This window comes from Podarcis cretensis (genome assembly GCF_951804945.1).
Source record: "Podarcis cretensis genome assembly, chromosome: 15".
Classification (NCBI taxonomy): domain Eukaryota; kingdom Metazoa; phylum Chordata; class Lepidosauria; order Squamata; family Lacertidae; genus Podarcis; species Podarcis cretensis.
Window position 1 is genome coordinate 42,555,485 of NC_137185.1, and position 17,368 is coordinate 42,572,852.

The following is a 17,368-nucleotide window of genomic DNA, read 5'->3' on the forward strand; positions in this document are numbered from 1 at the left end:
GGTCTGCATAGCCCGCCCTACGCTCCCCAAATGGCTTCCTTCCCTCAGGTGCAATGCACACGTTCTTTGCCTCAGGGAACAAAAGGTTATGGTTGAGCACATTGCCACAGGAATGAAGAAAATTGCTGCTGGGTCTTCCCCTGAGAGATGAGGCCACAGGGTCCTTCTTGCCCAGCATGCTGTCCTTGCAGTGGCCAACCTAGGGGAAGCCCAGAAGCAGGACCTGAGCACAACAACGCACTCCCAACCGGCTGCTCCCAGAAGCCATCAGTCAAAGACATCCTGCCTCCAACAGCGAGCGACTGGACACTCTGCAGCTCAGCATCTTCCGTGTGAATCTTGGGGCTCCTTACCTGGGGCGGAGGTGGCGGAGCTGCCTTACGCTTGAAGTGGGGAGAAGGAGTTTCCATCACTGCTGCTGCCTGTAAGAGAAGTGCCACATGTTCCTGATCAGATGTCAGTCACCCCCTTTTCTCTCTTCAACACAACCAACCCACCCAGGCAGCTTATTTGGAGCTCATTTGAAAATTCCAATTCCAATTAATATTAATATTAACGCAATGAATAAATAAATACAATATTGATCATAATGAAGATTTATCCTGCCTTCTGCAAAAGTGCACAAAATCAGCACAGTACAAAATAAGGTAAAAACAAATGGCAGTCTTAAAAGTAGATGATGAGGATGATTTGCATTTGTTAGAAACTTTATTTAAAAGGGGGGGTGTATATCCAATACTAGCCATACTTAGAGAAGTCCCATTGAAGTTAATGGATGTGGCTAACTTAGGTTCATTAATTTCAGTGAGTCTACCCTGAATAGAACTTAGTTGGATGCAACCCAAAATCTCAAGGAGATTTACAACCAATTCACATTCAAAAAGCAGGGTGGAGTGGGAGGCATAGGACTGCAGGTTCCATCTGTAATCTGGCTGATTTTTTTCCTGTCAACCTTTACCAAGGTTCCCCCTTAACCAAGATTTGAAATCAGGATTTGAGGCTGCTTCTGTAGTTAACAGAGGGCCTCATTAACTTTGGGGGTAATGGCATCTGAACTACCCTTGCCATTTTTTCTAACTGCAGCCTCTCTCATCACCCTGGGAAAAAGTGAAAATGGACAACTAGTTGATTGAAGAAGATTCACACTGGTGATAGTTGCACCAGCTAGAAAGGAGAGAGAAAATCCTGAAGCAATTACTTACTGCATTGCTGTTGACATAAGAAAACCCTGTCTTGGCAGTTGGAATTGGAGGTGGAGGAATGTTTGGCTTTACAATTGGCTGGAATAAAAGAAAACAGGAGATTATCTAAAACATTTCCGCATAGTAAGCAAGAAAGATATCAAGACAGCAGGCAAGGATATCTGAAGAAGGCACCATTTTTTAGGGGACAGAAAACAAGGCAGGAGCGGTGCTTTCTGTGTTTTGCTCATACTCAGAATCTGACTCAGCTGTCTGCAGCAATTGCCAGCTAAGTGAGCTTGTTGTCAGGGCTTGTGTGTGCAACATAAAAAGGTAAAGGTAAAGGTACCCCTGCCCGTACGGGCCAGTCTTGACAGACTCTGGGGTTGTGCGCCCATCTCACTTAAGAGGCCAGGGGCCAGCGCTGTCCGGAGACACTTCCGGGTCACGTGGCCAGCGTGACATCGCTGCTCTGGCGAGCCAGAGCCGCACACGGAAACGCCGTTTACCTTCCCGCTGGTAAGCGGTCCCTATTTATCTACTTGCACCCGGAGGTGCTTTCGAACTGCTAGGTTGGCAGGCGCTGGGACCGAGCAGCGGGAGCGCACCCCGCCGCAGGGATTCGAACCGCCGACCTTTCGATTGGCAAGTCCTAGGCACTGAGGCTTTAACCCACAGCGCCACCTGCGTCCCACGCCACCTGCGTGTGTGCAACATAGACTTATACTAATTTAACATTCATTTCCTTTTCTCTGGAAACAGCAGAGAATTCTCAGCAATCTCCCCAAACAACAATGCCCAGGTTTCTTTGCAGGAAGCTGTGACAATTAAATTGGTATAAAACCAGAGGTGGATTTAGGGGAGCAAAACTGGTTCAGTCACACTGGGCATAGAGCCTCGGGGACACCTTAGGGGATGCTGAATCTATGATTTAGAATAGAGCACAAGAGGCCGGGGACACTGAACTTTTGCATCACACTGGGCGCTGCTGAATTTGAGACCCCAAGATCCGCCACAGATAAAACCTATATAGTTTGGTGGTGTAGATGTATGATCTGTGCACATAAAAGGGACTACTCAAAGGGAGTACTACTGTGTGCTGGCCATGCAACAAGCTATGTGAACTCTACCATAAGAAAACCTTCACTGAAGCAAGCCATGCCCACTCACCAGATGCCATAAAACTACTGGAGTGGGGGAGGTAAAACCTAAGCTGCCAAGGAACAATCATGAGCACAGGAATGTGTTCCCAATTTTCCTTGGCAATAGCTTTTGCATTCAGAACTGTTTAAATTCAGCACCGGGTACAAGCCCTGCTGCTTTCCAGCAGGCTCACCTGATGTCATATGCTGGCAGGTGACTGACAGGTGCGTGGAGCTACCCACCAATCAAAAGTGGTCCGTGGAGGAGTGGCTCTAGTTGATCTGGCTCACTGGACAAAAGTGGTTCTCCAGCCTTTGTATAGACAATACTGGGCTGCAGGGACCAATGGGCTGACTCAGGGGGAAATGGCTTTGGAAGTCCAACTCATTGTTTTATTCATCTAGGCAAGCATCCCACAATCATGTAAAAAGGTAAAGGGCCCCTGGGTGGTTAAATCCAGTCAAATTCAACTATGGGGTGCGGTTTTCATCTCTGCTTTCAGGCCGAGGGAGCCGGCGTTCGTCCGCAGACAGCTTTCCAGGTCATGTGACCAGCATGACTAAACTGCATCTGGCACAATGGGACACTGTGACGAAAGCCAGAGTGCTCAAAGAAATGCCGTTTAGCAGTACCTATTTATCTATTTGTGCTGGCATGCTTTTGGACTGCTACATTGGCAGGAGCTGGGACAGAGCAACAGGAGCTCACCCTATCATGCAGATTCAAACTGCCAACCTCACATAGCTGTCAAGTGTCCCTTATTTGAAGGGACAGTCCCTTATTCCAACGCCATGTCCCGCTGCTGTCCCTTATTGATGGATGTCCCTTAAATGTCCCTTAAATGATGTCCCTTAAATTTCAAAGGAAGCAGCTCCTCTCCCTCCCTCCCTGCCGGCCAGGGAGGAGGGAGGCTCCAACTGTGTTGCTTGGCTGTGTTGCTCACCCAATAAGAAGTCTAAGAACGACTGGGGGGTGGAGCTTGCATGCCTTGTGTGTGGCTAGTTAATGCAAGCTGAGGGGTTTTTTGAATGCTGGACGCTATTTTGTTGCACATGCTGCTGCAAACTTTGCAGTGCAAAGCCAGGCCGGGGAGCCATCTTAAATTGAGGCTGCATAGGCCTTGTGGTGCATGTGATTCAGATTCTATTCAGTTGAACCTCTGGTTACAAAGTTGGTTGGACAGTGTTCTCGAAGCTACAAGCATGAGTTTGACCAGACTGCAGGAGGACAGGAAGACTGGAGTGCCTGGAACAGGCGAGGCTGCAGGTCCCTTATTTTGGCTGCTGGTCCCTTATTTTCAAATCTGTAAGTTGACAGCTATGCAACCTCATGATCAGCAAGCTCAAGACCACAGTGCCACCTGCGTCCCTTTTAGGCTCATAGAATCATTGTAGAATTGGAAGGCACCCAAAAAGTCATATAGTCCAACCCTCGAATAAATGGAATAAATAAATTGGATTGAATAAACTGCTGATTCAGTATACTCTATTTGTCAGCCAGTTAAAACATGCCCATTTGTTTCCTTGACCTCAAAAACATGGGATTTAACACCCTATTTACTCTTCTATGGATTGAGATATGGAAGTTGAGAAATGGTGCCATACGATCCCCCTGGAACTCCAATGGTCAATATTAGTGGGGAAATAATAGCACTCTTGATTCAGCTTTCCCCCCCACTCCAGAAGGATCCTTCTTGAGCTCATTTAGGAACTTACCATTCTGGCATTTTGATACATGGTTGATATGTGATTGCACGGTTCATCTGGAATTTGCTGAGGAATTATAAGAAGCAACATTTGGTTAGTGCTTCTATAAAGTGGAATAGTTGAATACAGTTTCATGCCACCTGACTTTCTAGAACCCCAACAAATCACAAAGACACACGTTTCAACATTCCCCAGGTTAAAAGAACAAAATTTTCCAGGAACATGAAAAACACCATGCTGGGGAGAAAGGTTTTTGCCTCAAGTTTATCTGTGACATGTTAATTTTTTGTGTGTGGTTGTGTGTGTGTTTTAAAGTAACTAACATGTTTAGTACACATGTTTACTCTAAAACAAGTCACATTAAATGCAGTGGAATTTACTTCTGACCAGAAATGCATACAATTGTATTGCACATTTTTGACATCGCTTTCATTCTTTTTTAAGCATTGCCATTAGCATAAATATATTTCCTTCTCAGAATGATGAGATATAATTGTGTAGATTGCATATTGCATTACATTTGCTGGGGGTTTTTTAGATTTTACTGTTACTAGGAGGAAAGGATGGTACCATCTAATCTTGGTCAGAGACAATTTAGCAGGCTTTCTGTTCCATCCCCTTTGTGCATTTAATCTGGTGAATTTTGTTCTTAGAAACCCACATGAAAACGTGTACTTCAATGCATATTTTTGAACATTTTTTAAAAGGATGCATTTCTAAATGTATTTTATTTTATCACAAAATATGCACATTCTTGAGCAAAATTCAGAGAAGTGTAAAATCCAAAGAACAACTATATTCTGATATGTACATTAATCCAGCTGGTGCTGATTGGTCAGTTCAGGCTGCAATTCACAAACAATTAATTCCAGAAGCATTCTAGTTTCCAGTGTTGTTGTGGTCCATATTTTAAGGAATAACTATTTCATTTAATATTACTTACAACAGAAACTGGTGGTTTGTTTGGTTGGGGTGGAGGTGGAGGGAGCAGAACTCTGGAAGAGGTGACCTAAAAGCAGGAAACAGCTTTTTAAACAGTGTGCCATCTTTGCTTTTCAAAACAACAATGAGGTATCCTCAGTTGTCACATGAATCTTACACATTACACAGGCATGCTAGAGAAACATATAGACGGTAATTTCAGGACTGAAAGGTAGACGTGCAAGTGCTACAGTCAGTGAGTTGTATCAAATTAAAACAAACTCAGAGCAGATCCACTGAAATCAGTGGATGGTTAAACAGGTCATGTCCATTGATTTCAGTGGGTCTACTCTCAGTGTGACTTAGTTGGATACAAGTCAGAGATGTTTCAGTAGAAAATTAAAGCATATACAAGATAAACACAGTGAGTTAGGACAAGACTCATCCTTTATATTTGTGTTGCTGGGTGAACATCTTAGGATATTTTATATGGTACAGTGTTTTATGTTTTCTGGTTTTTAATTGGTTTTATTTTTGTATTATATCTTGTTAATTCACTTTGAGACTTTTTAGTGCAAAATGACTAACAAACGAAATAAAGAATGAAATAAATGCACCATGCTAGGGGCTCAATTTTGGAGTTGCTGAGAACTTGAGCATTGCATAGCTACACAGCAGGGTAAGGAACCTCTGGTTCATGAGCCAATCTGGGCTCATCACCCTTCTCTAAAGCCATTCTGGGCAAGCCATACTGACTCGTCCTATACCTGATGTCATACAGGTAAGGGCGGTGCTTTGCCAAAGCCCACTGGAGCAAAGTGTCCTCGCTCTGGGACTTCAAAGCACCAAATCCCATGACATCATGAAATTGAAAGGTGGGTAGGCTCACCCGCCTATCAAATTTGGCCAGTATGGTGGATCCTGATAAAGATTTGGACCATGGAACCAAAACAGTTCTGGTATATAGCATGGGGTGGATTCCCTGGAGTTGGAAAATGGACTGCAAATGGTACAGGATCATTGCTTTTGCCCAGATGTTTAAACCGTTTGTGTTGCTTCTCACCTCTGGAGGGCCAGGCACAGGGCCAAGATGCTGTCTTCTCTTCTGATCTTGACCTGAGAAGGCATGGTTTGTGGATCCAGCCACACTCTTTTGGGTGCTATCAAAAAACAGTAAATATTAGCATGCAGATTGAATTCATAACTTAGAACATCTGTGTTCTGTACACAGAAATGTAGAAGTCTTGGTCAAACAATATAGGATGCAGAAAAGACAGGGAATGGAGACCTTCACTGTCTCTCCTGAATCATATATTGTTTGGTCCAGAATAATAATAATAACATCCCGTCCTTCTTTCCAAAGGAATACAGAGCTTGGAGGGGAAGCTCTGGATTTTGCCATTGCAGCATAGGAGAAATGAGGTATACCTGATCAGGAGGACTGATTCCAGAAGAGCTTGTTGTCTAGCCCTACAGTATTTTAAAGGAAACCAAACTGGTTTCAGACTTATATGCGAATTGGAATACACATATGAATTCTCCACTTTGAATTTTGCCTTGCCGTTTTGGTACAAAATACATACAAACGTGCATTACTTTACAGGAAACGGGCATACAAAACTGTGTTTTATCAGAAATGCATAAATACAAAAAACATACAATTTATGGTGCAAGTGCCTACAGATAGGCTGTGCTAGCCATCCCTAATCTGAACAGCTGCAAGTCCTCCACCCCTTCTTTTAATCAAGGCGAATTATAGCTCCAAATCAGCAGCTTCTGGCATCCAAAATCTAAGACTCTACTGCTCAAACTAGCCAGAGTTGGCTTTCCATCCCAATGTTCAATCTGGCCACACATGCCATTCTTAGTATTGAGCGCTTAGCAAACCCAGCAGTTAAATCCTTTTGCAAAAGTTTGGCTGACAATTCTTCACTTAAAAGATTCACCTTGGACTATTTTTCTTCTTTGAAATTTTGTACCGGAACAAGACAATGATGGTGACTGCTGTGACTAAAATGGCTAACAACACTGCAACAATGATGATGATATCTGCAAAAAAAGAACAGGCCATAAACAAATCTGAGATTGTACTGAGAGACAATTCTTGGAAATCATGCTTCCTCAAAGACTCCCTATTCCTCTTCTGTGACATAGGAAATGACCCAAAACACATTCTCTCAGCCCAGTTTGTGATGAACTAGATTTTCACAAAAGTGTTGTCAGAAAGCCTCACACCTTCCCTTATCTTCTCCTTCATATCCAAAAGTGACTTAAAGCTTCTGTTTTCACTTTTGACTAAACCATGAGGGAACTGTGTTTTATTCTAACTCTAGTTACTTACCAAACCAGAATGTCAATGCATGGTTTGACCCTGGTTTGTTGTAACTATGGAGAGACCACAATCACCTCAAGGTGAGCATGGTTTAGTCCAAGGTGAATAAATTCACCTCCTTTAGTGAAAGAAGAAGAGGGGAGGTTGCATATGAACCTACCTGAGGCTTTGCTGCAGTTCATTTGTGACCATCTAAACCATGGTTTAGAGAATTGCCTGGCATCTGTAATATAGGGTTAATTATACTGCCCCATCTTACAGAAATTGTAAGGATTAAAACAAGCTACTGTAAGTGAATTGCTTTGGATACACAAAAGCTTGTAGTTGTTGTTCTAGGATAAATGTGTGTATGAGAGACAGTGTGTCACTCCGAGCTCTTTGGAGTGAAGGGCAGGATAAAAATATAATAAAGAAATGTGTTGATAATAGGTAAATAAATAATGGGCCACCATCCTCTTTGCATACAACTTCTTGCTCAGAGAAGGGTCATCTTGCAGCTAAGTAATGAACTACATCCTTCTTCAAATAGAGCTCTCCGTCTCCTCTTTCTGGCCATCATCAAAGCAGCAAGAATTCAACAGGATGATATCACACTGTATGCTAGGATAATTGCATTTGTTTTCCTGCTACCCAAGGATCCTTCCCCAAATTACATAAGATGCAGTCCTAACCCTACTTACCTGGGGATAAGTCCCATGGAATTCAGTAGGACTGAGTAGATTTGGTAAGATTTTACTAGTTATTACCCCCCCATATTTTTATAAACTTGTTAATACTTTGGGCCGCCTGAGTTTACTACTTTATCAGGAGAAACTTGCAGTCATGCAGCGCAATAGAAGAGAGTTTGGTGTACACTTTGCTACATGTCCTGGAGACAGAACTTTGGTAAATATGGCCAACCTAATGCCACTGAAATCAGCAGTAAGGGAAGAATTTATAAGAAGCAAAGGTGAGTCACCCCAAATGACAGCAGTGCATTGAGTTCCCCCATCACATTACAGAACTTACCTGATGTCCTGATGTTGTTACCTAAATGATCATTCACTTCCATCACTAGCTCAGCTATGTGGAGCAGGAGAACACACAGAGAAATGGCTTATGCCAAACTGAGTTTGCAGCTGCAAACTTTCAACAATATTGGGACAGGGTGGGTTGTTCCCTGAAATAGCGGCCAATATTTCAGGTGGGATTTTCAGAAGAGTTCATGGTGAGGCAGGTTTACCATTTGTGGCAGAGAAGCTGTGCCACTGCCCCCCCCCGCCACCCCAACTCCCAATAAGGTAACAATAAAGCTCTGTTTAGCGGCTGGTGGACGCCATTTTTCACCCCCAGAATACTCCAGAACGAAGCTGGATTTGGGGCATTCTGGGGAAAACATGTCAGCTGCAAACTGGTAGCTTCTGAGAAGAGCTCCATCATTGCCTTCATTTTACTGTTTAGAGCTTTAAAAGGGGTAGACACTCATGGCCGCCCCCATTGCAAATAGTAAGCCTGGCTCCAAATCCATTCAGAAGTCCTCACCCAATAGCCCAAATCCCCCTCCCCAAAAAATTAATCATCTGTGAATTGGGTGGCAAATTTGGGGAAGAGGCCATTTTGTTAGCCATATGACAAAAGAGTCCATGGTTATGTTAGGTGGAAAGAAAGGGGGAGTGTGGCAAGGGGCTCCTGCTTTAACTCACATCTATTTGCTGTGGGGTCATCGCAATTTGGTGGCGCCCATCCTTCTTCACACTGGCATAGCAGCTCATGGTCACATACCTGTGATAGCACAGACCTAGCATTAGTCTCTAAAATGGGCACATGGAAAAGAAGCAGACCATGCTTGCTTTATTCATTCATTCATTTATTTTTATTGGAAAGATGTCTATCCTGCCTTTTGATCAGGTCTGTTATTCAGTGCAGTGCAAGTCATAAAACAAACATTTTAAAATAAATACAAAATTATATAGATAACAAAGGCACAGCTCCAACAAATTATCAAAACTGCAGTCAATCCCAAAATTGGTGTAAGTCATCAGCTGTTAGCCAAAATACTGAACACACACACACACACACACAGAGAGAGAGAGAGAGAGAGAGAGAGAGAGAGAGAGAGAGAGACTTCTTTGAGAAGGGGGAAACTTTCAAAAATGTCTTGTCTACCTGAGATTCAAAGGTGGTCAAGGCCTCCTTGTGGAAAGGAATGGCCCTCACAATTTACAGAAGTAAACCTCTGGTCACCCATTGCCAGGACTCCAGCAGTGGAGAGAGTGCTGCTGCCCTTCTTGTGGGCTTCCCATGGGCATCTGGTTGACTGCTGAGAGAACAGGATGCTGGACAAGATGGGCCTTTGGCCAGACTCCACAGGGCTTTTCTCATGATCTTATGTTCATGCTATGATGACCTGGCTAACCTTAGAAACTGTGATCCTGTCTCCAACCTTCCTGATTTGGGCAAGGTGCCTGAGTGTGTGGTCACTTCTCAGCACCAGGATTTTCAGGATGAAACCAATTTTGCTTCTGTCCTGGTTTTAGGACCAAAACTGTCTTGCTCAGGACAGTGGGTGGCCTACACTGGACCTACAGCACCTGGCTCCCTTCCTCTTGTCTTCAGACTGTTAATTTAATTGCTGCTTTTCATGGCTGTAAGTTTTTTAGTAATACATGCTTATTCTTCAATGTATTATTAGGTTTCCTTTTTTCTTTCTTTTGTAAGTTTCTCTGGGTACTTATTGGTAGAAGGATATAAATATTAAATAATATTTTAAAAAACAGAATAACACATTTAACAACAATATAGTAATAATATTAAATTAATAATTTCTTTTTTGTAAACCACTTTAAGGGTTTTTTTACAATCAAGTGGTAAATAAATTTTATGAAATAAATAAAATATTAATAATAAGAAGAAGAACAACAACAACAACAATTGTGACATTTAACGGTCACTGTTGCAATGCCATCTGGTTCAGGGCTTGCTTTCACCATCAGGTTTTGCCAGCAAGAGAGGACTTTGCATCCAATTCCACACATTTTGGCTAGTGCAACAAACTCTGGGCTCTTCATGCCATGGGACTCAAGGGTTAACCTCAACCAGGGAGCCCAAGTACAGTGGTGCCCCGCAAGACGAATGCCTCGCAAGACAGAAAACTCGCTAGACGAAAGAGTTTTCCGTTTTGGAGTTGCTTCGCAAAACGAATTTCCTATGGGCTTGCTTCGCAAGACGAAAATGTCTTGCGAGTTCCTGCGGGGTTTTTTTTCTTTTTTTCCCCTTTTTCTAAGCCGCTAAGCCGCTTATCCGCTTATCCGCTAAGCCGCTAAAAGCCGCTAAACCACTAATAGCGCTAATCCGCTAAGCCGTCAATGGGCTTGCTTCGCAAGATGAAAAAATCGCTAGACGAAGAGACTCGCGGAATGGATTCTTTTCGTCTTGCGAGGCACCACTGTACATGTCCAGACACATCTTCATTGGCTCCAGCATACCAGCATAAAGTAGGGATGGGTGAATCTATCCATTTTTGTTTCCTTCTCCTTCTCCTAGTATAAACTTTGTTGTGTGCATTTTTGCCTAATGTATACAGTTTTGAAGGAAATTTCCCCGAATACAGTGCAGTTTTGCACAGTAATATGTGTATTTTGTGCACACTTTCCCCCAATATACACATCTGGGTTAGAGAACTGCATTGCAAAAATTAGGATAAGTTAAAATTTTGAAGGATAGCTGCATTCCAATTCTCATTAAAATGCAACTGAACACATTTCTCTCCCCCATCCCTAGTAGAGACAGTTCAGAGAGCAACATACACAGTATCTTGTAACTGACAACCAGGACTGGGGCACTGGCATCCGTCAGAAGCTACAGAAGAAATACTGGGCATGGGCAGAGGTGGGGGAAAGCAAAAGAACCAAAGTCTCTAATGCAGCAATTCAGTAACTCATTGAGGAACATGGTCCTGGGAGAATACTGTGAGAGGAAGGGTGAAGAATACAGGCATACGTGCTCAACAGAGGAAGGAAAGGCTTGTGTCTCTAAGCAGAACGTTTACAAAGGCCACTAAAAAGCAGCCACCATTATTCTTCCCTTAACCGTGATGTAACTCTTACAGCATGTCCTTGGCACTTGGAAGAACAGTTGGTAGACCTGTAGGCTCTCTCAATCTCGACACATTGCCCATTGCTGCAGACCTGAAAGCAAAATGCCAAAGATGATCAACAGGGTGGGGCGGTTCTTTTCTTTTCTGCAAAACTCAACACCACTGAAGCTTCAATTAAAAGGTTCAAGTAGTGTTTTTTTAATTTAATTGGATGATAAGAAGGATGCCAGATCATAAACAATTGAGCACCACTAAATTAGATGTAATCTGGATGATAAATGAGATTGAGGAAAATATAATTTTTTTGGAGAATTATTAGACTAAATTAAATGAATGAGACTTAAGAATGTAAACAAGTTGATAAATTGCTGGAAAAAGTTTTACAATGATGCAAGTGGGAGCGGGGGACGTGAGGGAGTCCAAAGAAGCTCTGAAAATATGTTATGACACATGTCTTATTGTTTATTATTTGTGCACTTTTGTATTTAAAAAATCTCAATAAATTTTTTTTTAAAAAAAATAAAAGGTTCAAGTAGTGAGTAAAGGGAAAGAGCCTTTTCTGCGTGGGAACATGGATAGCCTCAGCCAGGTAGTATAGATAATATCTGGCTTAAGGTACAAATAGTGTGACTGGATATAACTTTCTGACCCTGTGCTCCCACCCGCCATGTTGGTAGGCAGCTCAGATCACAGAATGATATGGCAGCTTTCTAGCTTTGTTGTGTCCTCAAAGAAGGGGTATACTTGTCAGTTTCTTGAGCCTGTGAGTCTAGAGACCTGCTTGGCTGGGGAGGAGATGGCCAGTCATGACTGAGCTATACTAACTTCTGACCTCCATCTTAAGATCCATGTCACTTTAGAAGAGGGGTCATCAATGTTTTTTAGGCTCATGGGCACATTTGAATTTTTGAGTGGGTGCTGTGGGTGACACTTCCTCTGGTCACTTCTCTCCCTTCTACGCCAGATGTGCTTCTTTTAAGCCCAGTGCTTCTTTTCTACAACCATGAAGTTGTTCCAGTAAGTGCCACACTTCTTAACAACAACAAAAGGAGGTGCTGGTACTGCGTACCCTTCAGTACCCCTTTTTAAAAAAGCACTGAGCACCCCACATGAGACAGAAGCACACACACACTTCCTTTTCCCAAGGCATCTGGGAAAAGATCCAATAGAACTAATCTGAACCTTGTAAAGGGAGAGGGAAAGAACATCCCTCTTCCAGCTTCCTCCTTCAGCTCTAGGCATTTTCAAGGGACGAAGAAGGTAACCACCCTCATCACCTCATGGAAGAAGAGAGTATGGGGTCAGAGGGCTTCCTAGGCATCACAAGAGGAATTCAAGGGCCCCAGAGCCCCAGTGGGAGCCAGGTAGGTGACTTCTGCTTTCAAAGAATAAGTGCATGCCAATTTCACTCCTTAAAAGGACTCAGAAAAAAAACTGCAATGGAATTAAATCTTCCAGCTGTAGCATTCAGGATATTATTGTGCCGGCATTTGAAGTATGTGAACATAACTTGGACAGGCTCAGTTCACAGGCAGGATCAGAAGCATGGCTGACAAATGAAATGAACCCCAAAGGTGCAGCCCTGCTTGGAATGGCTCACTCTGTTCTTGCAGCAATTCCAACAACAGCATTACAGAAATTGTGCTTGAGAAACCTCCCCCCTGACCACACCTGTGGATCAAAGGAAGAGAATGTGAGTCACTAACCATGCCTTCTCCGCATTTTGTTCCAGTGGCAACCATTCCACCATCTTCTTGGTCCTTGCCTGGGAAACTGCCTTTGCATGTATCAAACGACACTAGACTTCCAGTTGAAGGCATTCGAGAACCCCCTGTACAATATAACTTGCCACACTTTATATCTCTGAAAAGGAAGCAGACAGTTACCTTGAGTTTTTCTTTTAAACAAGAACAGACTAATTAGGGAAGTCATATTTTTCTCTCGTTTGGAATCCTCATGCATTCACCAGATTAACTGATATTCATTTGCCCTTCTGGAATAGCTCAGCTGGTACAGCATGAGATTCTTCATCTCAGGGTTGTGGTTTCAAGCCCCACCTTGGGCAAAGGATTCCTGCATTGCAGGGGATGGACTAGATGACCCTCATGGACCTTTCCAAGTCTACAATTTTATGATTCTATTATTTATTTTTATTAAGGGATAAGCAGAAGACTGCTCATCTAGGGATGGGTAAACCTATCAATTTAGGTTCTCTCAGCTTCTCATTCCCCCACTCCAGTCTTAAATTCAGTTTTTTGCACTTCCACAAGAATTCCCCCCAAAAAAGGTTTTATACGAAAACCTCATGATAAATTGTCAGCATTTCAGAGCACATATTTGTATGATCTTTTGACTAATATACACATTTTTTCATGTAGTTTCCCCTAATTTAATGCTTCTTTGGTATGCTATCTTCACTAATATATGCATTTATTAGCGCATTTAACCCTAATATGCATTTTTGAACACGTTACTTATCTGGGGAACTGCATTGCAAAATCCAGAGAGGTGCAAAATTTGAAGGATGGCTATTTTTCACATATTGTCTCAGAATGTGCTAATTAAATGTGAACTGAATCTAGTTTCTCCCTCATCCTTATGCTCACCCCACCCCCAAATTAACTGGGTTGTTTGCATAGCCCAACGGAACTCTGAAGCTCATTTAGGAGATGGTTCAAGGTATGAAAGAATACTCAAAGAACCCAATTCCCACCACCTGCAGCTGACATAATCTGCCTGTCTTGAAAGGTGAGAGCAGACCCATGGTGTTTGCGAGCAGAATTGGAGGACCATTTGCAGCAGGTTGTGCTTCCTGACCTGAACCTCCTTGTAGAAATCAAGCAGAGACGGCTGACCTTTAAAGAGCCTCTGCTTAATTTTTCATGATGCCTCCTATTGGATACTTTTATACCCCACCTTTCTCTCATTCCAGAGCCCAAGGTGGTATGCATAGGGTTTCCAGGAATTGGTCAGACCAGACCCAAGGTGATGTGCTCTCAGACAAACTATGCCCTGGGACTGATTTGTGTTTGTGGTGCTTACTTTTTTCCACATGGTATGTATGTGCCATTAGCCTTCTTGCAATGGCCATAATAAACCCCGTTCTGGTTTATAGCATAACAAGAATCCACACCCACTGTGGCACCTGAAAAGGCAAAAGAAATAAAATAAAATCTTCAGCATGTAGCAGTATAATGAATTGCAAAAGCAGAACGCGAGCACAACACAGTGCCGGATCAAGCCAAAGGCACATGATCAGGCACAACTTTTTACCAGTCCTTTTTCTGCTGTGTTGCTAGGTGGTGTGGCTGAGCTGAAAGAGGTTTGGAATAGGTGTAAGTCTCTCCTTGCCCCATCCCACCCCTTTTCAGGGAGTCACACCAGCTTCGGTTCTCCTGGATGTGTCCCAGCAGAGGCAGCTGAGCCCTGATTGAGCTACAGTGAAGGAATTACACCAATGTAGCCTCAGCTGAGCTCTGGCTCAGCAGGAAAGACCAAGTTCCACTGAATCCAAAACAAATCTGTAAGCCTCTTTCAAGTTAGATGTTCAGTAACTCCAGGGTTCACTCACCTGGCCCCCAAAGTGCAATGCATTGGTTCTGCAAAGTGGGACACTTCCCCATGTAGCAGTAACCCTCGTTATTTTTGCAAGGGAATCCATTCACTCGGAAGCGATCCATCGGACACTGCTGAGAGGTCCCTGTGCACAGTTCTGGTAGATCGCAGTCATGCTTCACTGGCCGGCATACAGCGCCTGCTCTTCTAATCTGTAGGGGAAAGTGAAAGGTCATCCAATCCCTCGTTATTTATCATATTTAGCAGTGGAGATCAAATATAAATGATCATGATTCTTCCAGTCTACAGTGGAGCCTTCTCTTCATCTGCTTTGCTGGCTACCTACTAGGAAAGGATGGGCATCCCAACCCAAACAGCTCCAGGGGTTTCCACGAGACCCTCAGTGTTTGTGGGAGGGGATTCAAGCACATACTGGAAAATTTAGTTTCACAAAGTCAATGTGGATTAAAGTGCTGTACTGCAATAAATCCACTGTTAAACAAGAAAAGAACTATTTTTCAATTAGGAAAGAGGCAGGGAAATGCATCAAGAAGTATGAATGCTCATTGTTCTATAAGCTCTCCACAAACAAATCAGAATGAATGCTCAATAAACAGGTCATCTGGACAAGTCCAGACATAGCCTGGATTCCCGACTGAGCCCATAGGGTTGTATCCAACATTAAGTCAGACCCATTGAAATTAATGTACATGGCTAACCTAGGTCCATTAATTTCACTGGATCTAGTCTGAGTAAAGTTAATTGGCTACAACTTATAGTGTTACACTGAAAGCCACAATGGAATTCATGTCATAAGTGGAGACCATCATTTTCAACTTGTGTTACTTACCAGAACTAAGAGGTTGCCATAAGAGGTCCATTCCTCTCGTGGCAACAGAACTACTCAACCTCCCCACAAATTCCTGTGCAGACATGTTAATAAGTTTCAACTGAGCTTTAGAAAGCAACCCAGGAAGAATATCAATATGCTTGCTATCAATATGGGCAATAGAGAGAAACAGAGATTACATCCCCATTTGACAAATGTGCAGCAAGATTGAGAGGCATTATTTTCAGTGTAGGGAACAAAGCCTTACCTGGCAATTTTCACAACACTCCCCATATCCACATTTAGCACCTGGCTTCAGTTTACAAGTTGCAGCCTCACAGCAGTCATTTTTGCATTCCTTAAAACCAAGAACAGTCCTGTATTATCAACTTAATTTTGCCTGATCTCTTCCAATTAGTATCTTTTCAGATGGGTAACTAATAAAGGAGGAAAGTATTTCTTCAGTGCACTTTATCTAAAATACTAATGATCGTAAACTGAAAGGCAGATGCGTATTTAACCAGAGCTGTGTGACCTTGGTGTTAAAAAAAGTCAAAATGAAAAATGAAAATTCTGCACTAAGCTAATTTAAATGAGGTGTCAAGAAAAGTTTAATTTTGCAATCTGCATAAATTGTGCAAACCAAGTATATTTGCATAATATTCCCCCCTTTTATTTTGTATAATTTATTCTGTCTAGCTCCTCATGGGTTTATGCAAGAGACTGTCACCCTCTCCCTGCCAATTGCAAATCACGCTCAGAGCAGGTCTCTGGCTTCTCATTTGAAAACATAATCTGAAATGTTCACTGTTCAGCACCCAATGCCATATTCAGTGCTTCTTCTATGTTCCCACAGAACAGTTAATGAGTAGTTACCACATTGTTACTTTAAGGCCCTATTGGAAAGATACTACATCATGGCATTGTCTCATTCCAGGTGCATTGTTTGGTCTTGTGCCGGCAAAAGGAAAAAGGAGAGAGGAAAAGGAAAAAGGAAAAGGAAAAGGAAAGGCACTGCGGCTGCTACGTAGTTATCCCAGGGCAAGATCCAGGTTTGATGGGGTCCTCAGCAACATATCCTCGGATGGACTCTTTCCTACATTAGTGGATTTGCCTTACAGAAGTGGTGGGAGCAGCGGGTGGCTAATTCCCACAATGCCCAAGTGACACTACGGCAGGAGCACTGTGGAAAATTTAAATGGTAACTCACAGGCCCCAGGACAGAAGTCAATAGCGGTGGGCCCTGTTTCAGAGCCAGGGTGAGGGCAGCTGCCCAGGTTCTGGCTGCTGATGCTAGGCTTGAGTAATTACCCCCCTGCCCAACCCCCCAAATTGCAGTTATTTCCCTTCACACATCATTTTCTTTTTCCAGTTTGGTATCATCTTGCATTTCCCTCCTCCTTCAAACAGAGGATACACCACTTCTATCTGCATTAATAATATTTTTTTAAGGAACTTTTGCAACCCTCACTTCAAAATTAAAATTTCCAAATTTGAAATTGGGACATTGGTACATTGATATCTTGCATTGCCAATCCATGTGTTTTTTAATGTGAAAGTGCACCCAGTTACGCCATGAAACAGCCATAAGATTCTGTTAAGAATTCCACCCATTGACAAGTTCCT

General features: G+C 42.8%; 1 protein-coding gene and 1 long non-coding RNA gene across 6 annotated transcripts in view; both read right to left on the reverse strand.

The window, feature by feature from the left end:
- LOC307203973 overlaps positions 1–17,368 on the reverse strand; it is a 429,983-nt gene that overhangs the window by 140,915 nt on the left and 271,700 nt on the right. The gene's annotated exons all lie outside the window — the stretch shown is intronic.
- ADAM28 (ADAM metallopeptidase domain 28) overlaps positions 1–17,368 on the reverse strand; it is a 73,879-nt gene that overhangs the window by 4,956 nt on the left and 51,555 nt on the right. The window contains exons 13-24 of the mRNA XM_079954978.1: positions 16,011–16,100; positions 14,930–15,125; positions 14,401–14,503; positions 13,065–13,221; positions 11,369–11,449; positions 8,966–9,044; positions 6,898–7,000; positions 6,015–6,111; positions 4,974–5,039; positions 4,040–4,096; positions 1,203–1,280; positions 354–422 (exon numbers count right to left, since the gene is read on the reverse strand). Coding sequence (XP_079811104.1) covers positions 354–422; positions 1,203–1,280; positions 4,040–4,096; positions 4,974–5,039; positions 6,015–6,111; positions 6,898–7,000; positions 8,966–9,044; positions 11,369–11,449; positions 13,065–13,221; positions 14,401–14,503; positions 14,930–15,125; positions 16,011–16,100 — 1,176 coding nt within the window. The remainder of the gene's footprint in view (positions 1–353; positions 423–1,202; positions 1,281–4,039; positions 4,097–4,973; positions 5,040–6,014; positions 6,112–6,897; positions 7,001–8,965; positions 9,045–11,368; positions 11,450–13,064; positions 13,222–14,400; positions 14,504–14,929; positions 15,126–16,010; positions 16,101–17,368) is intronic.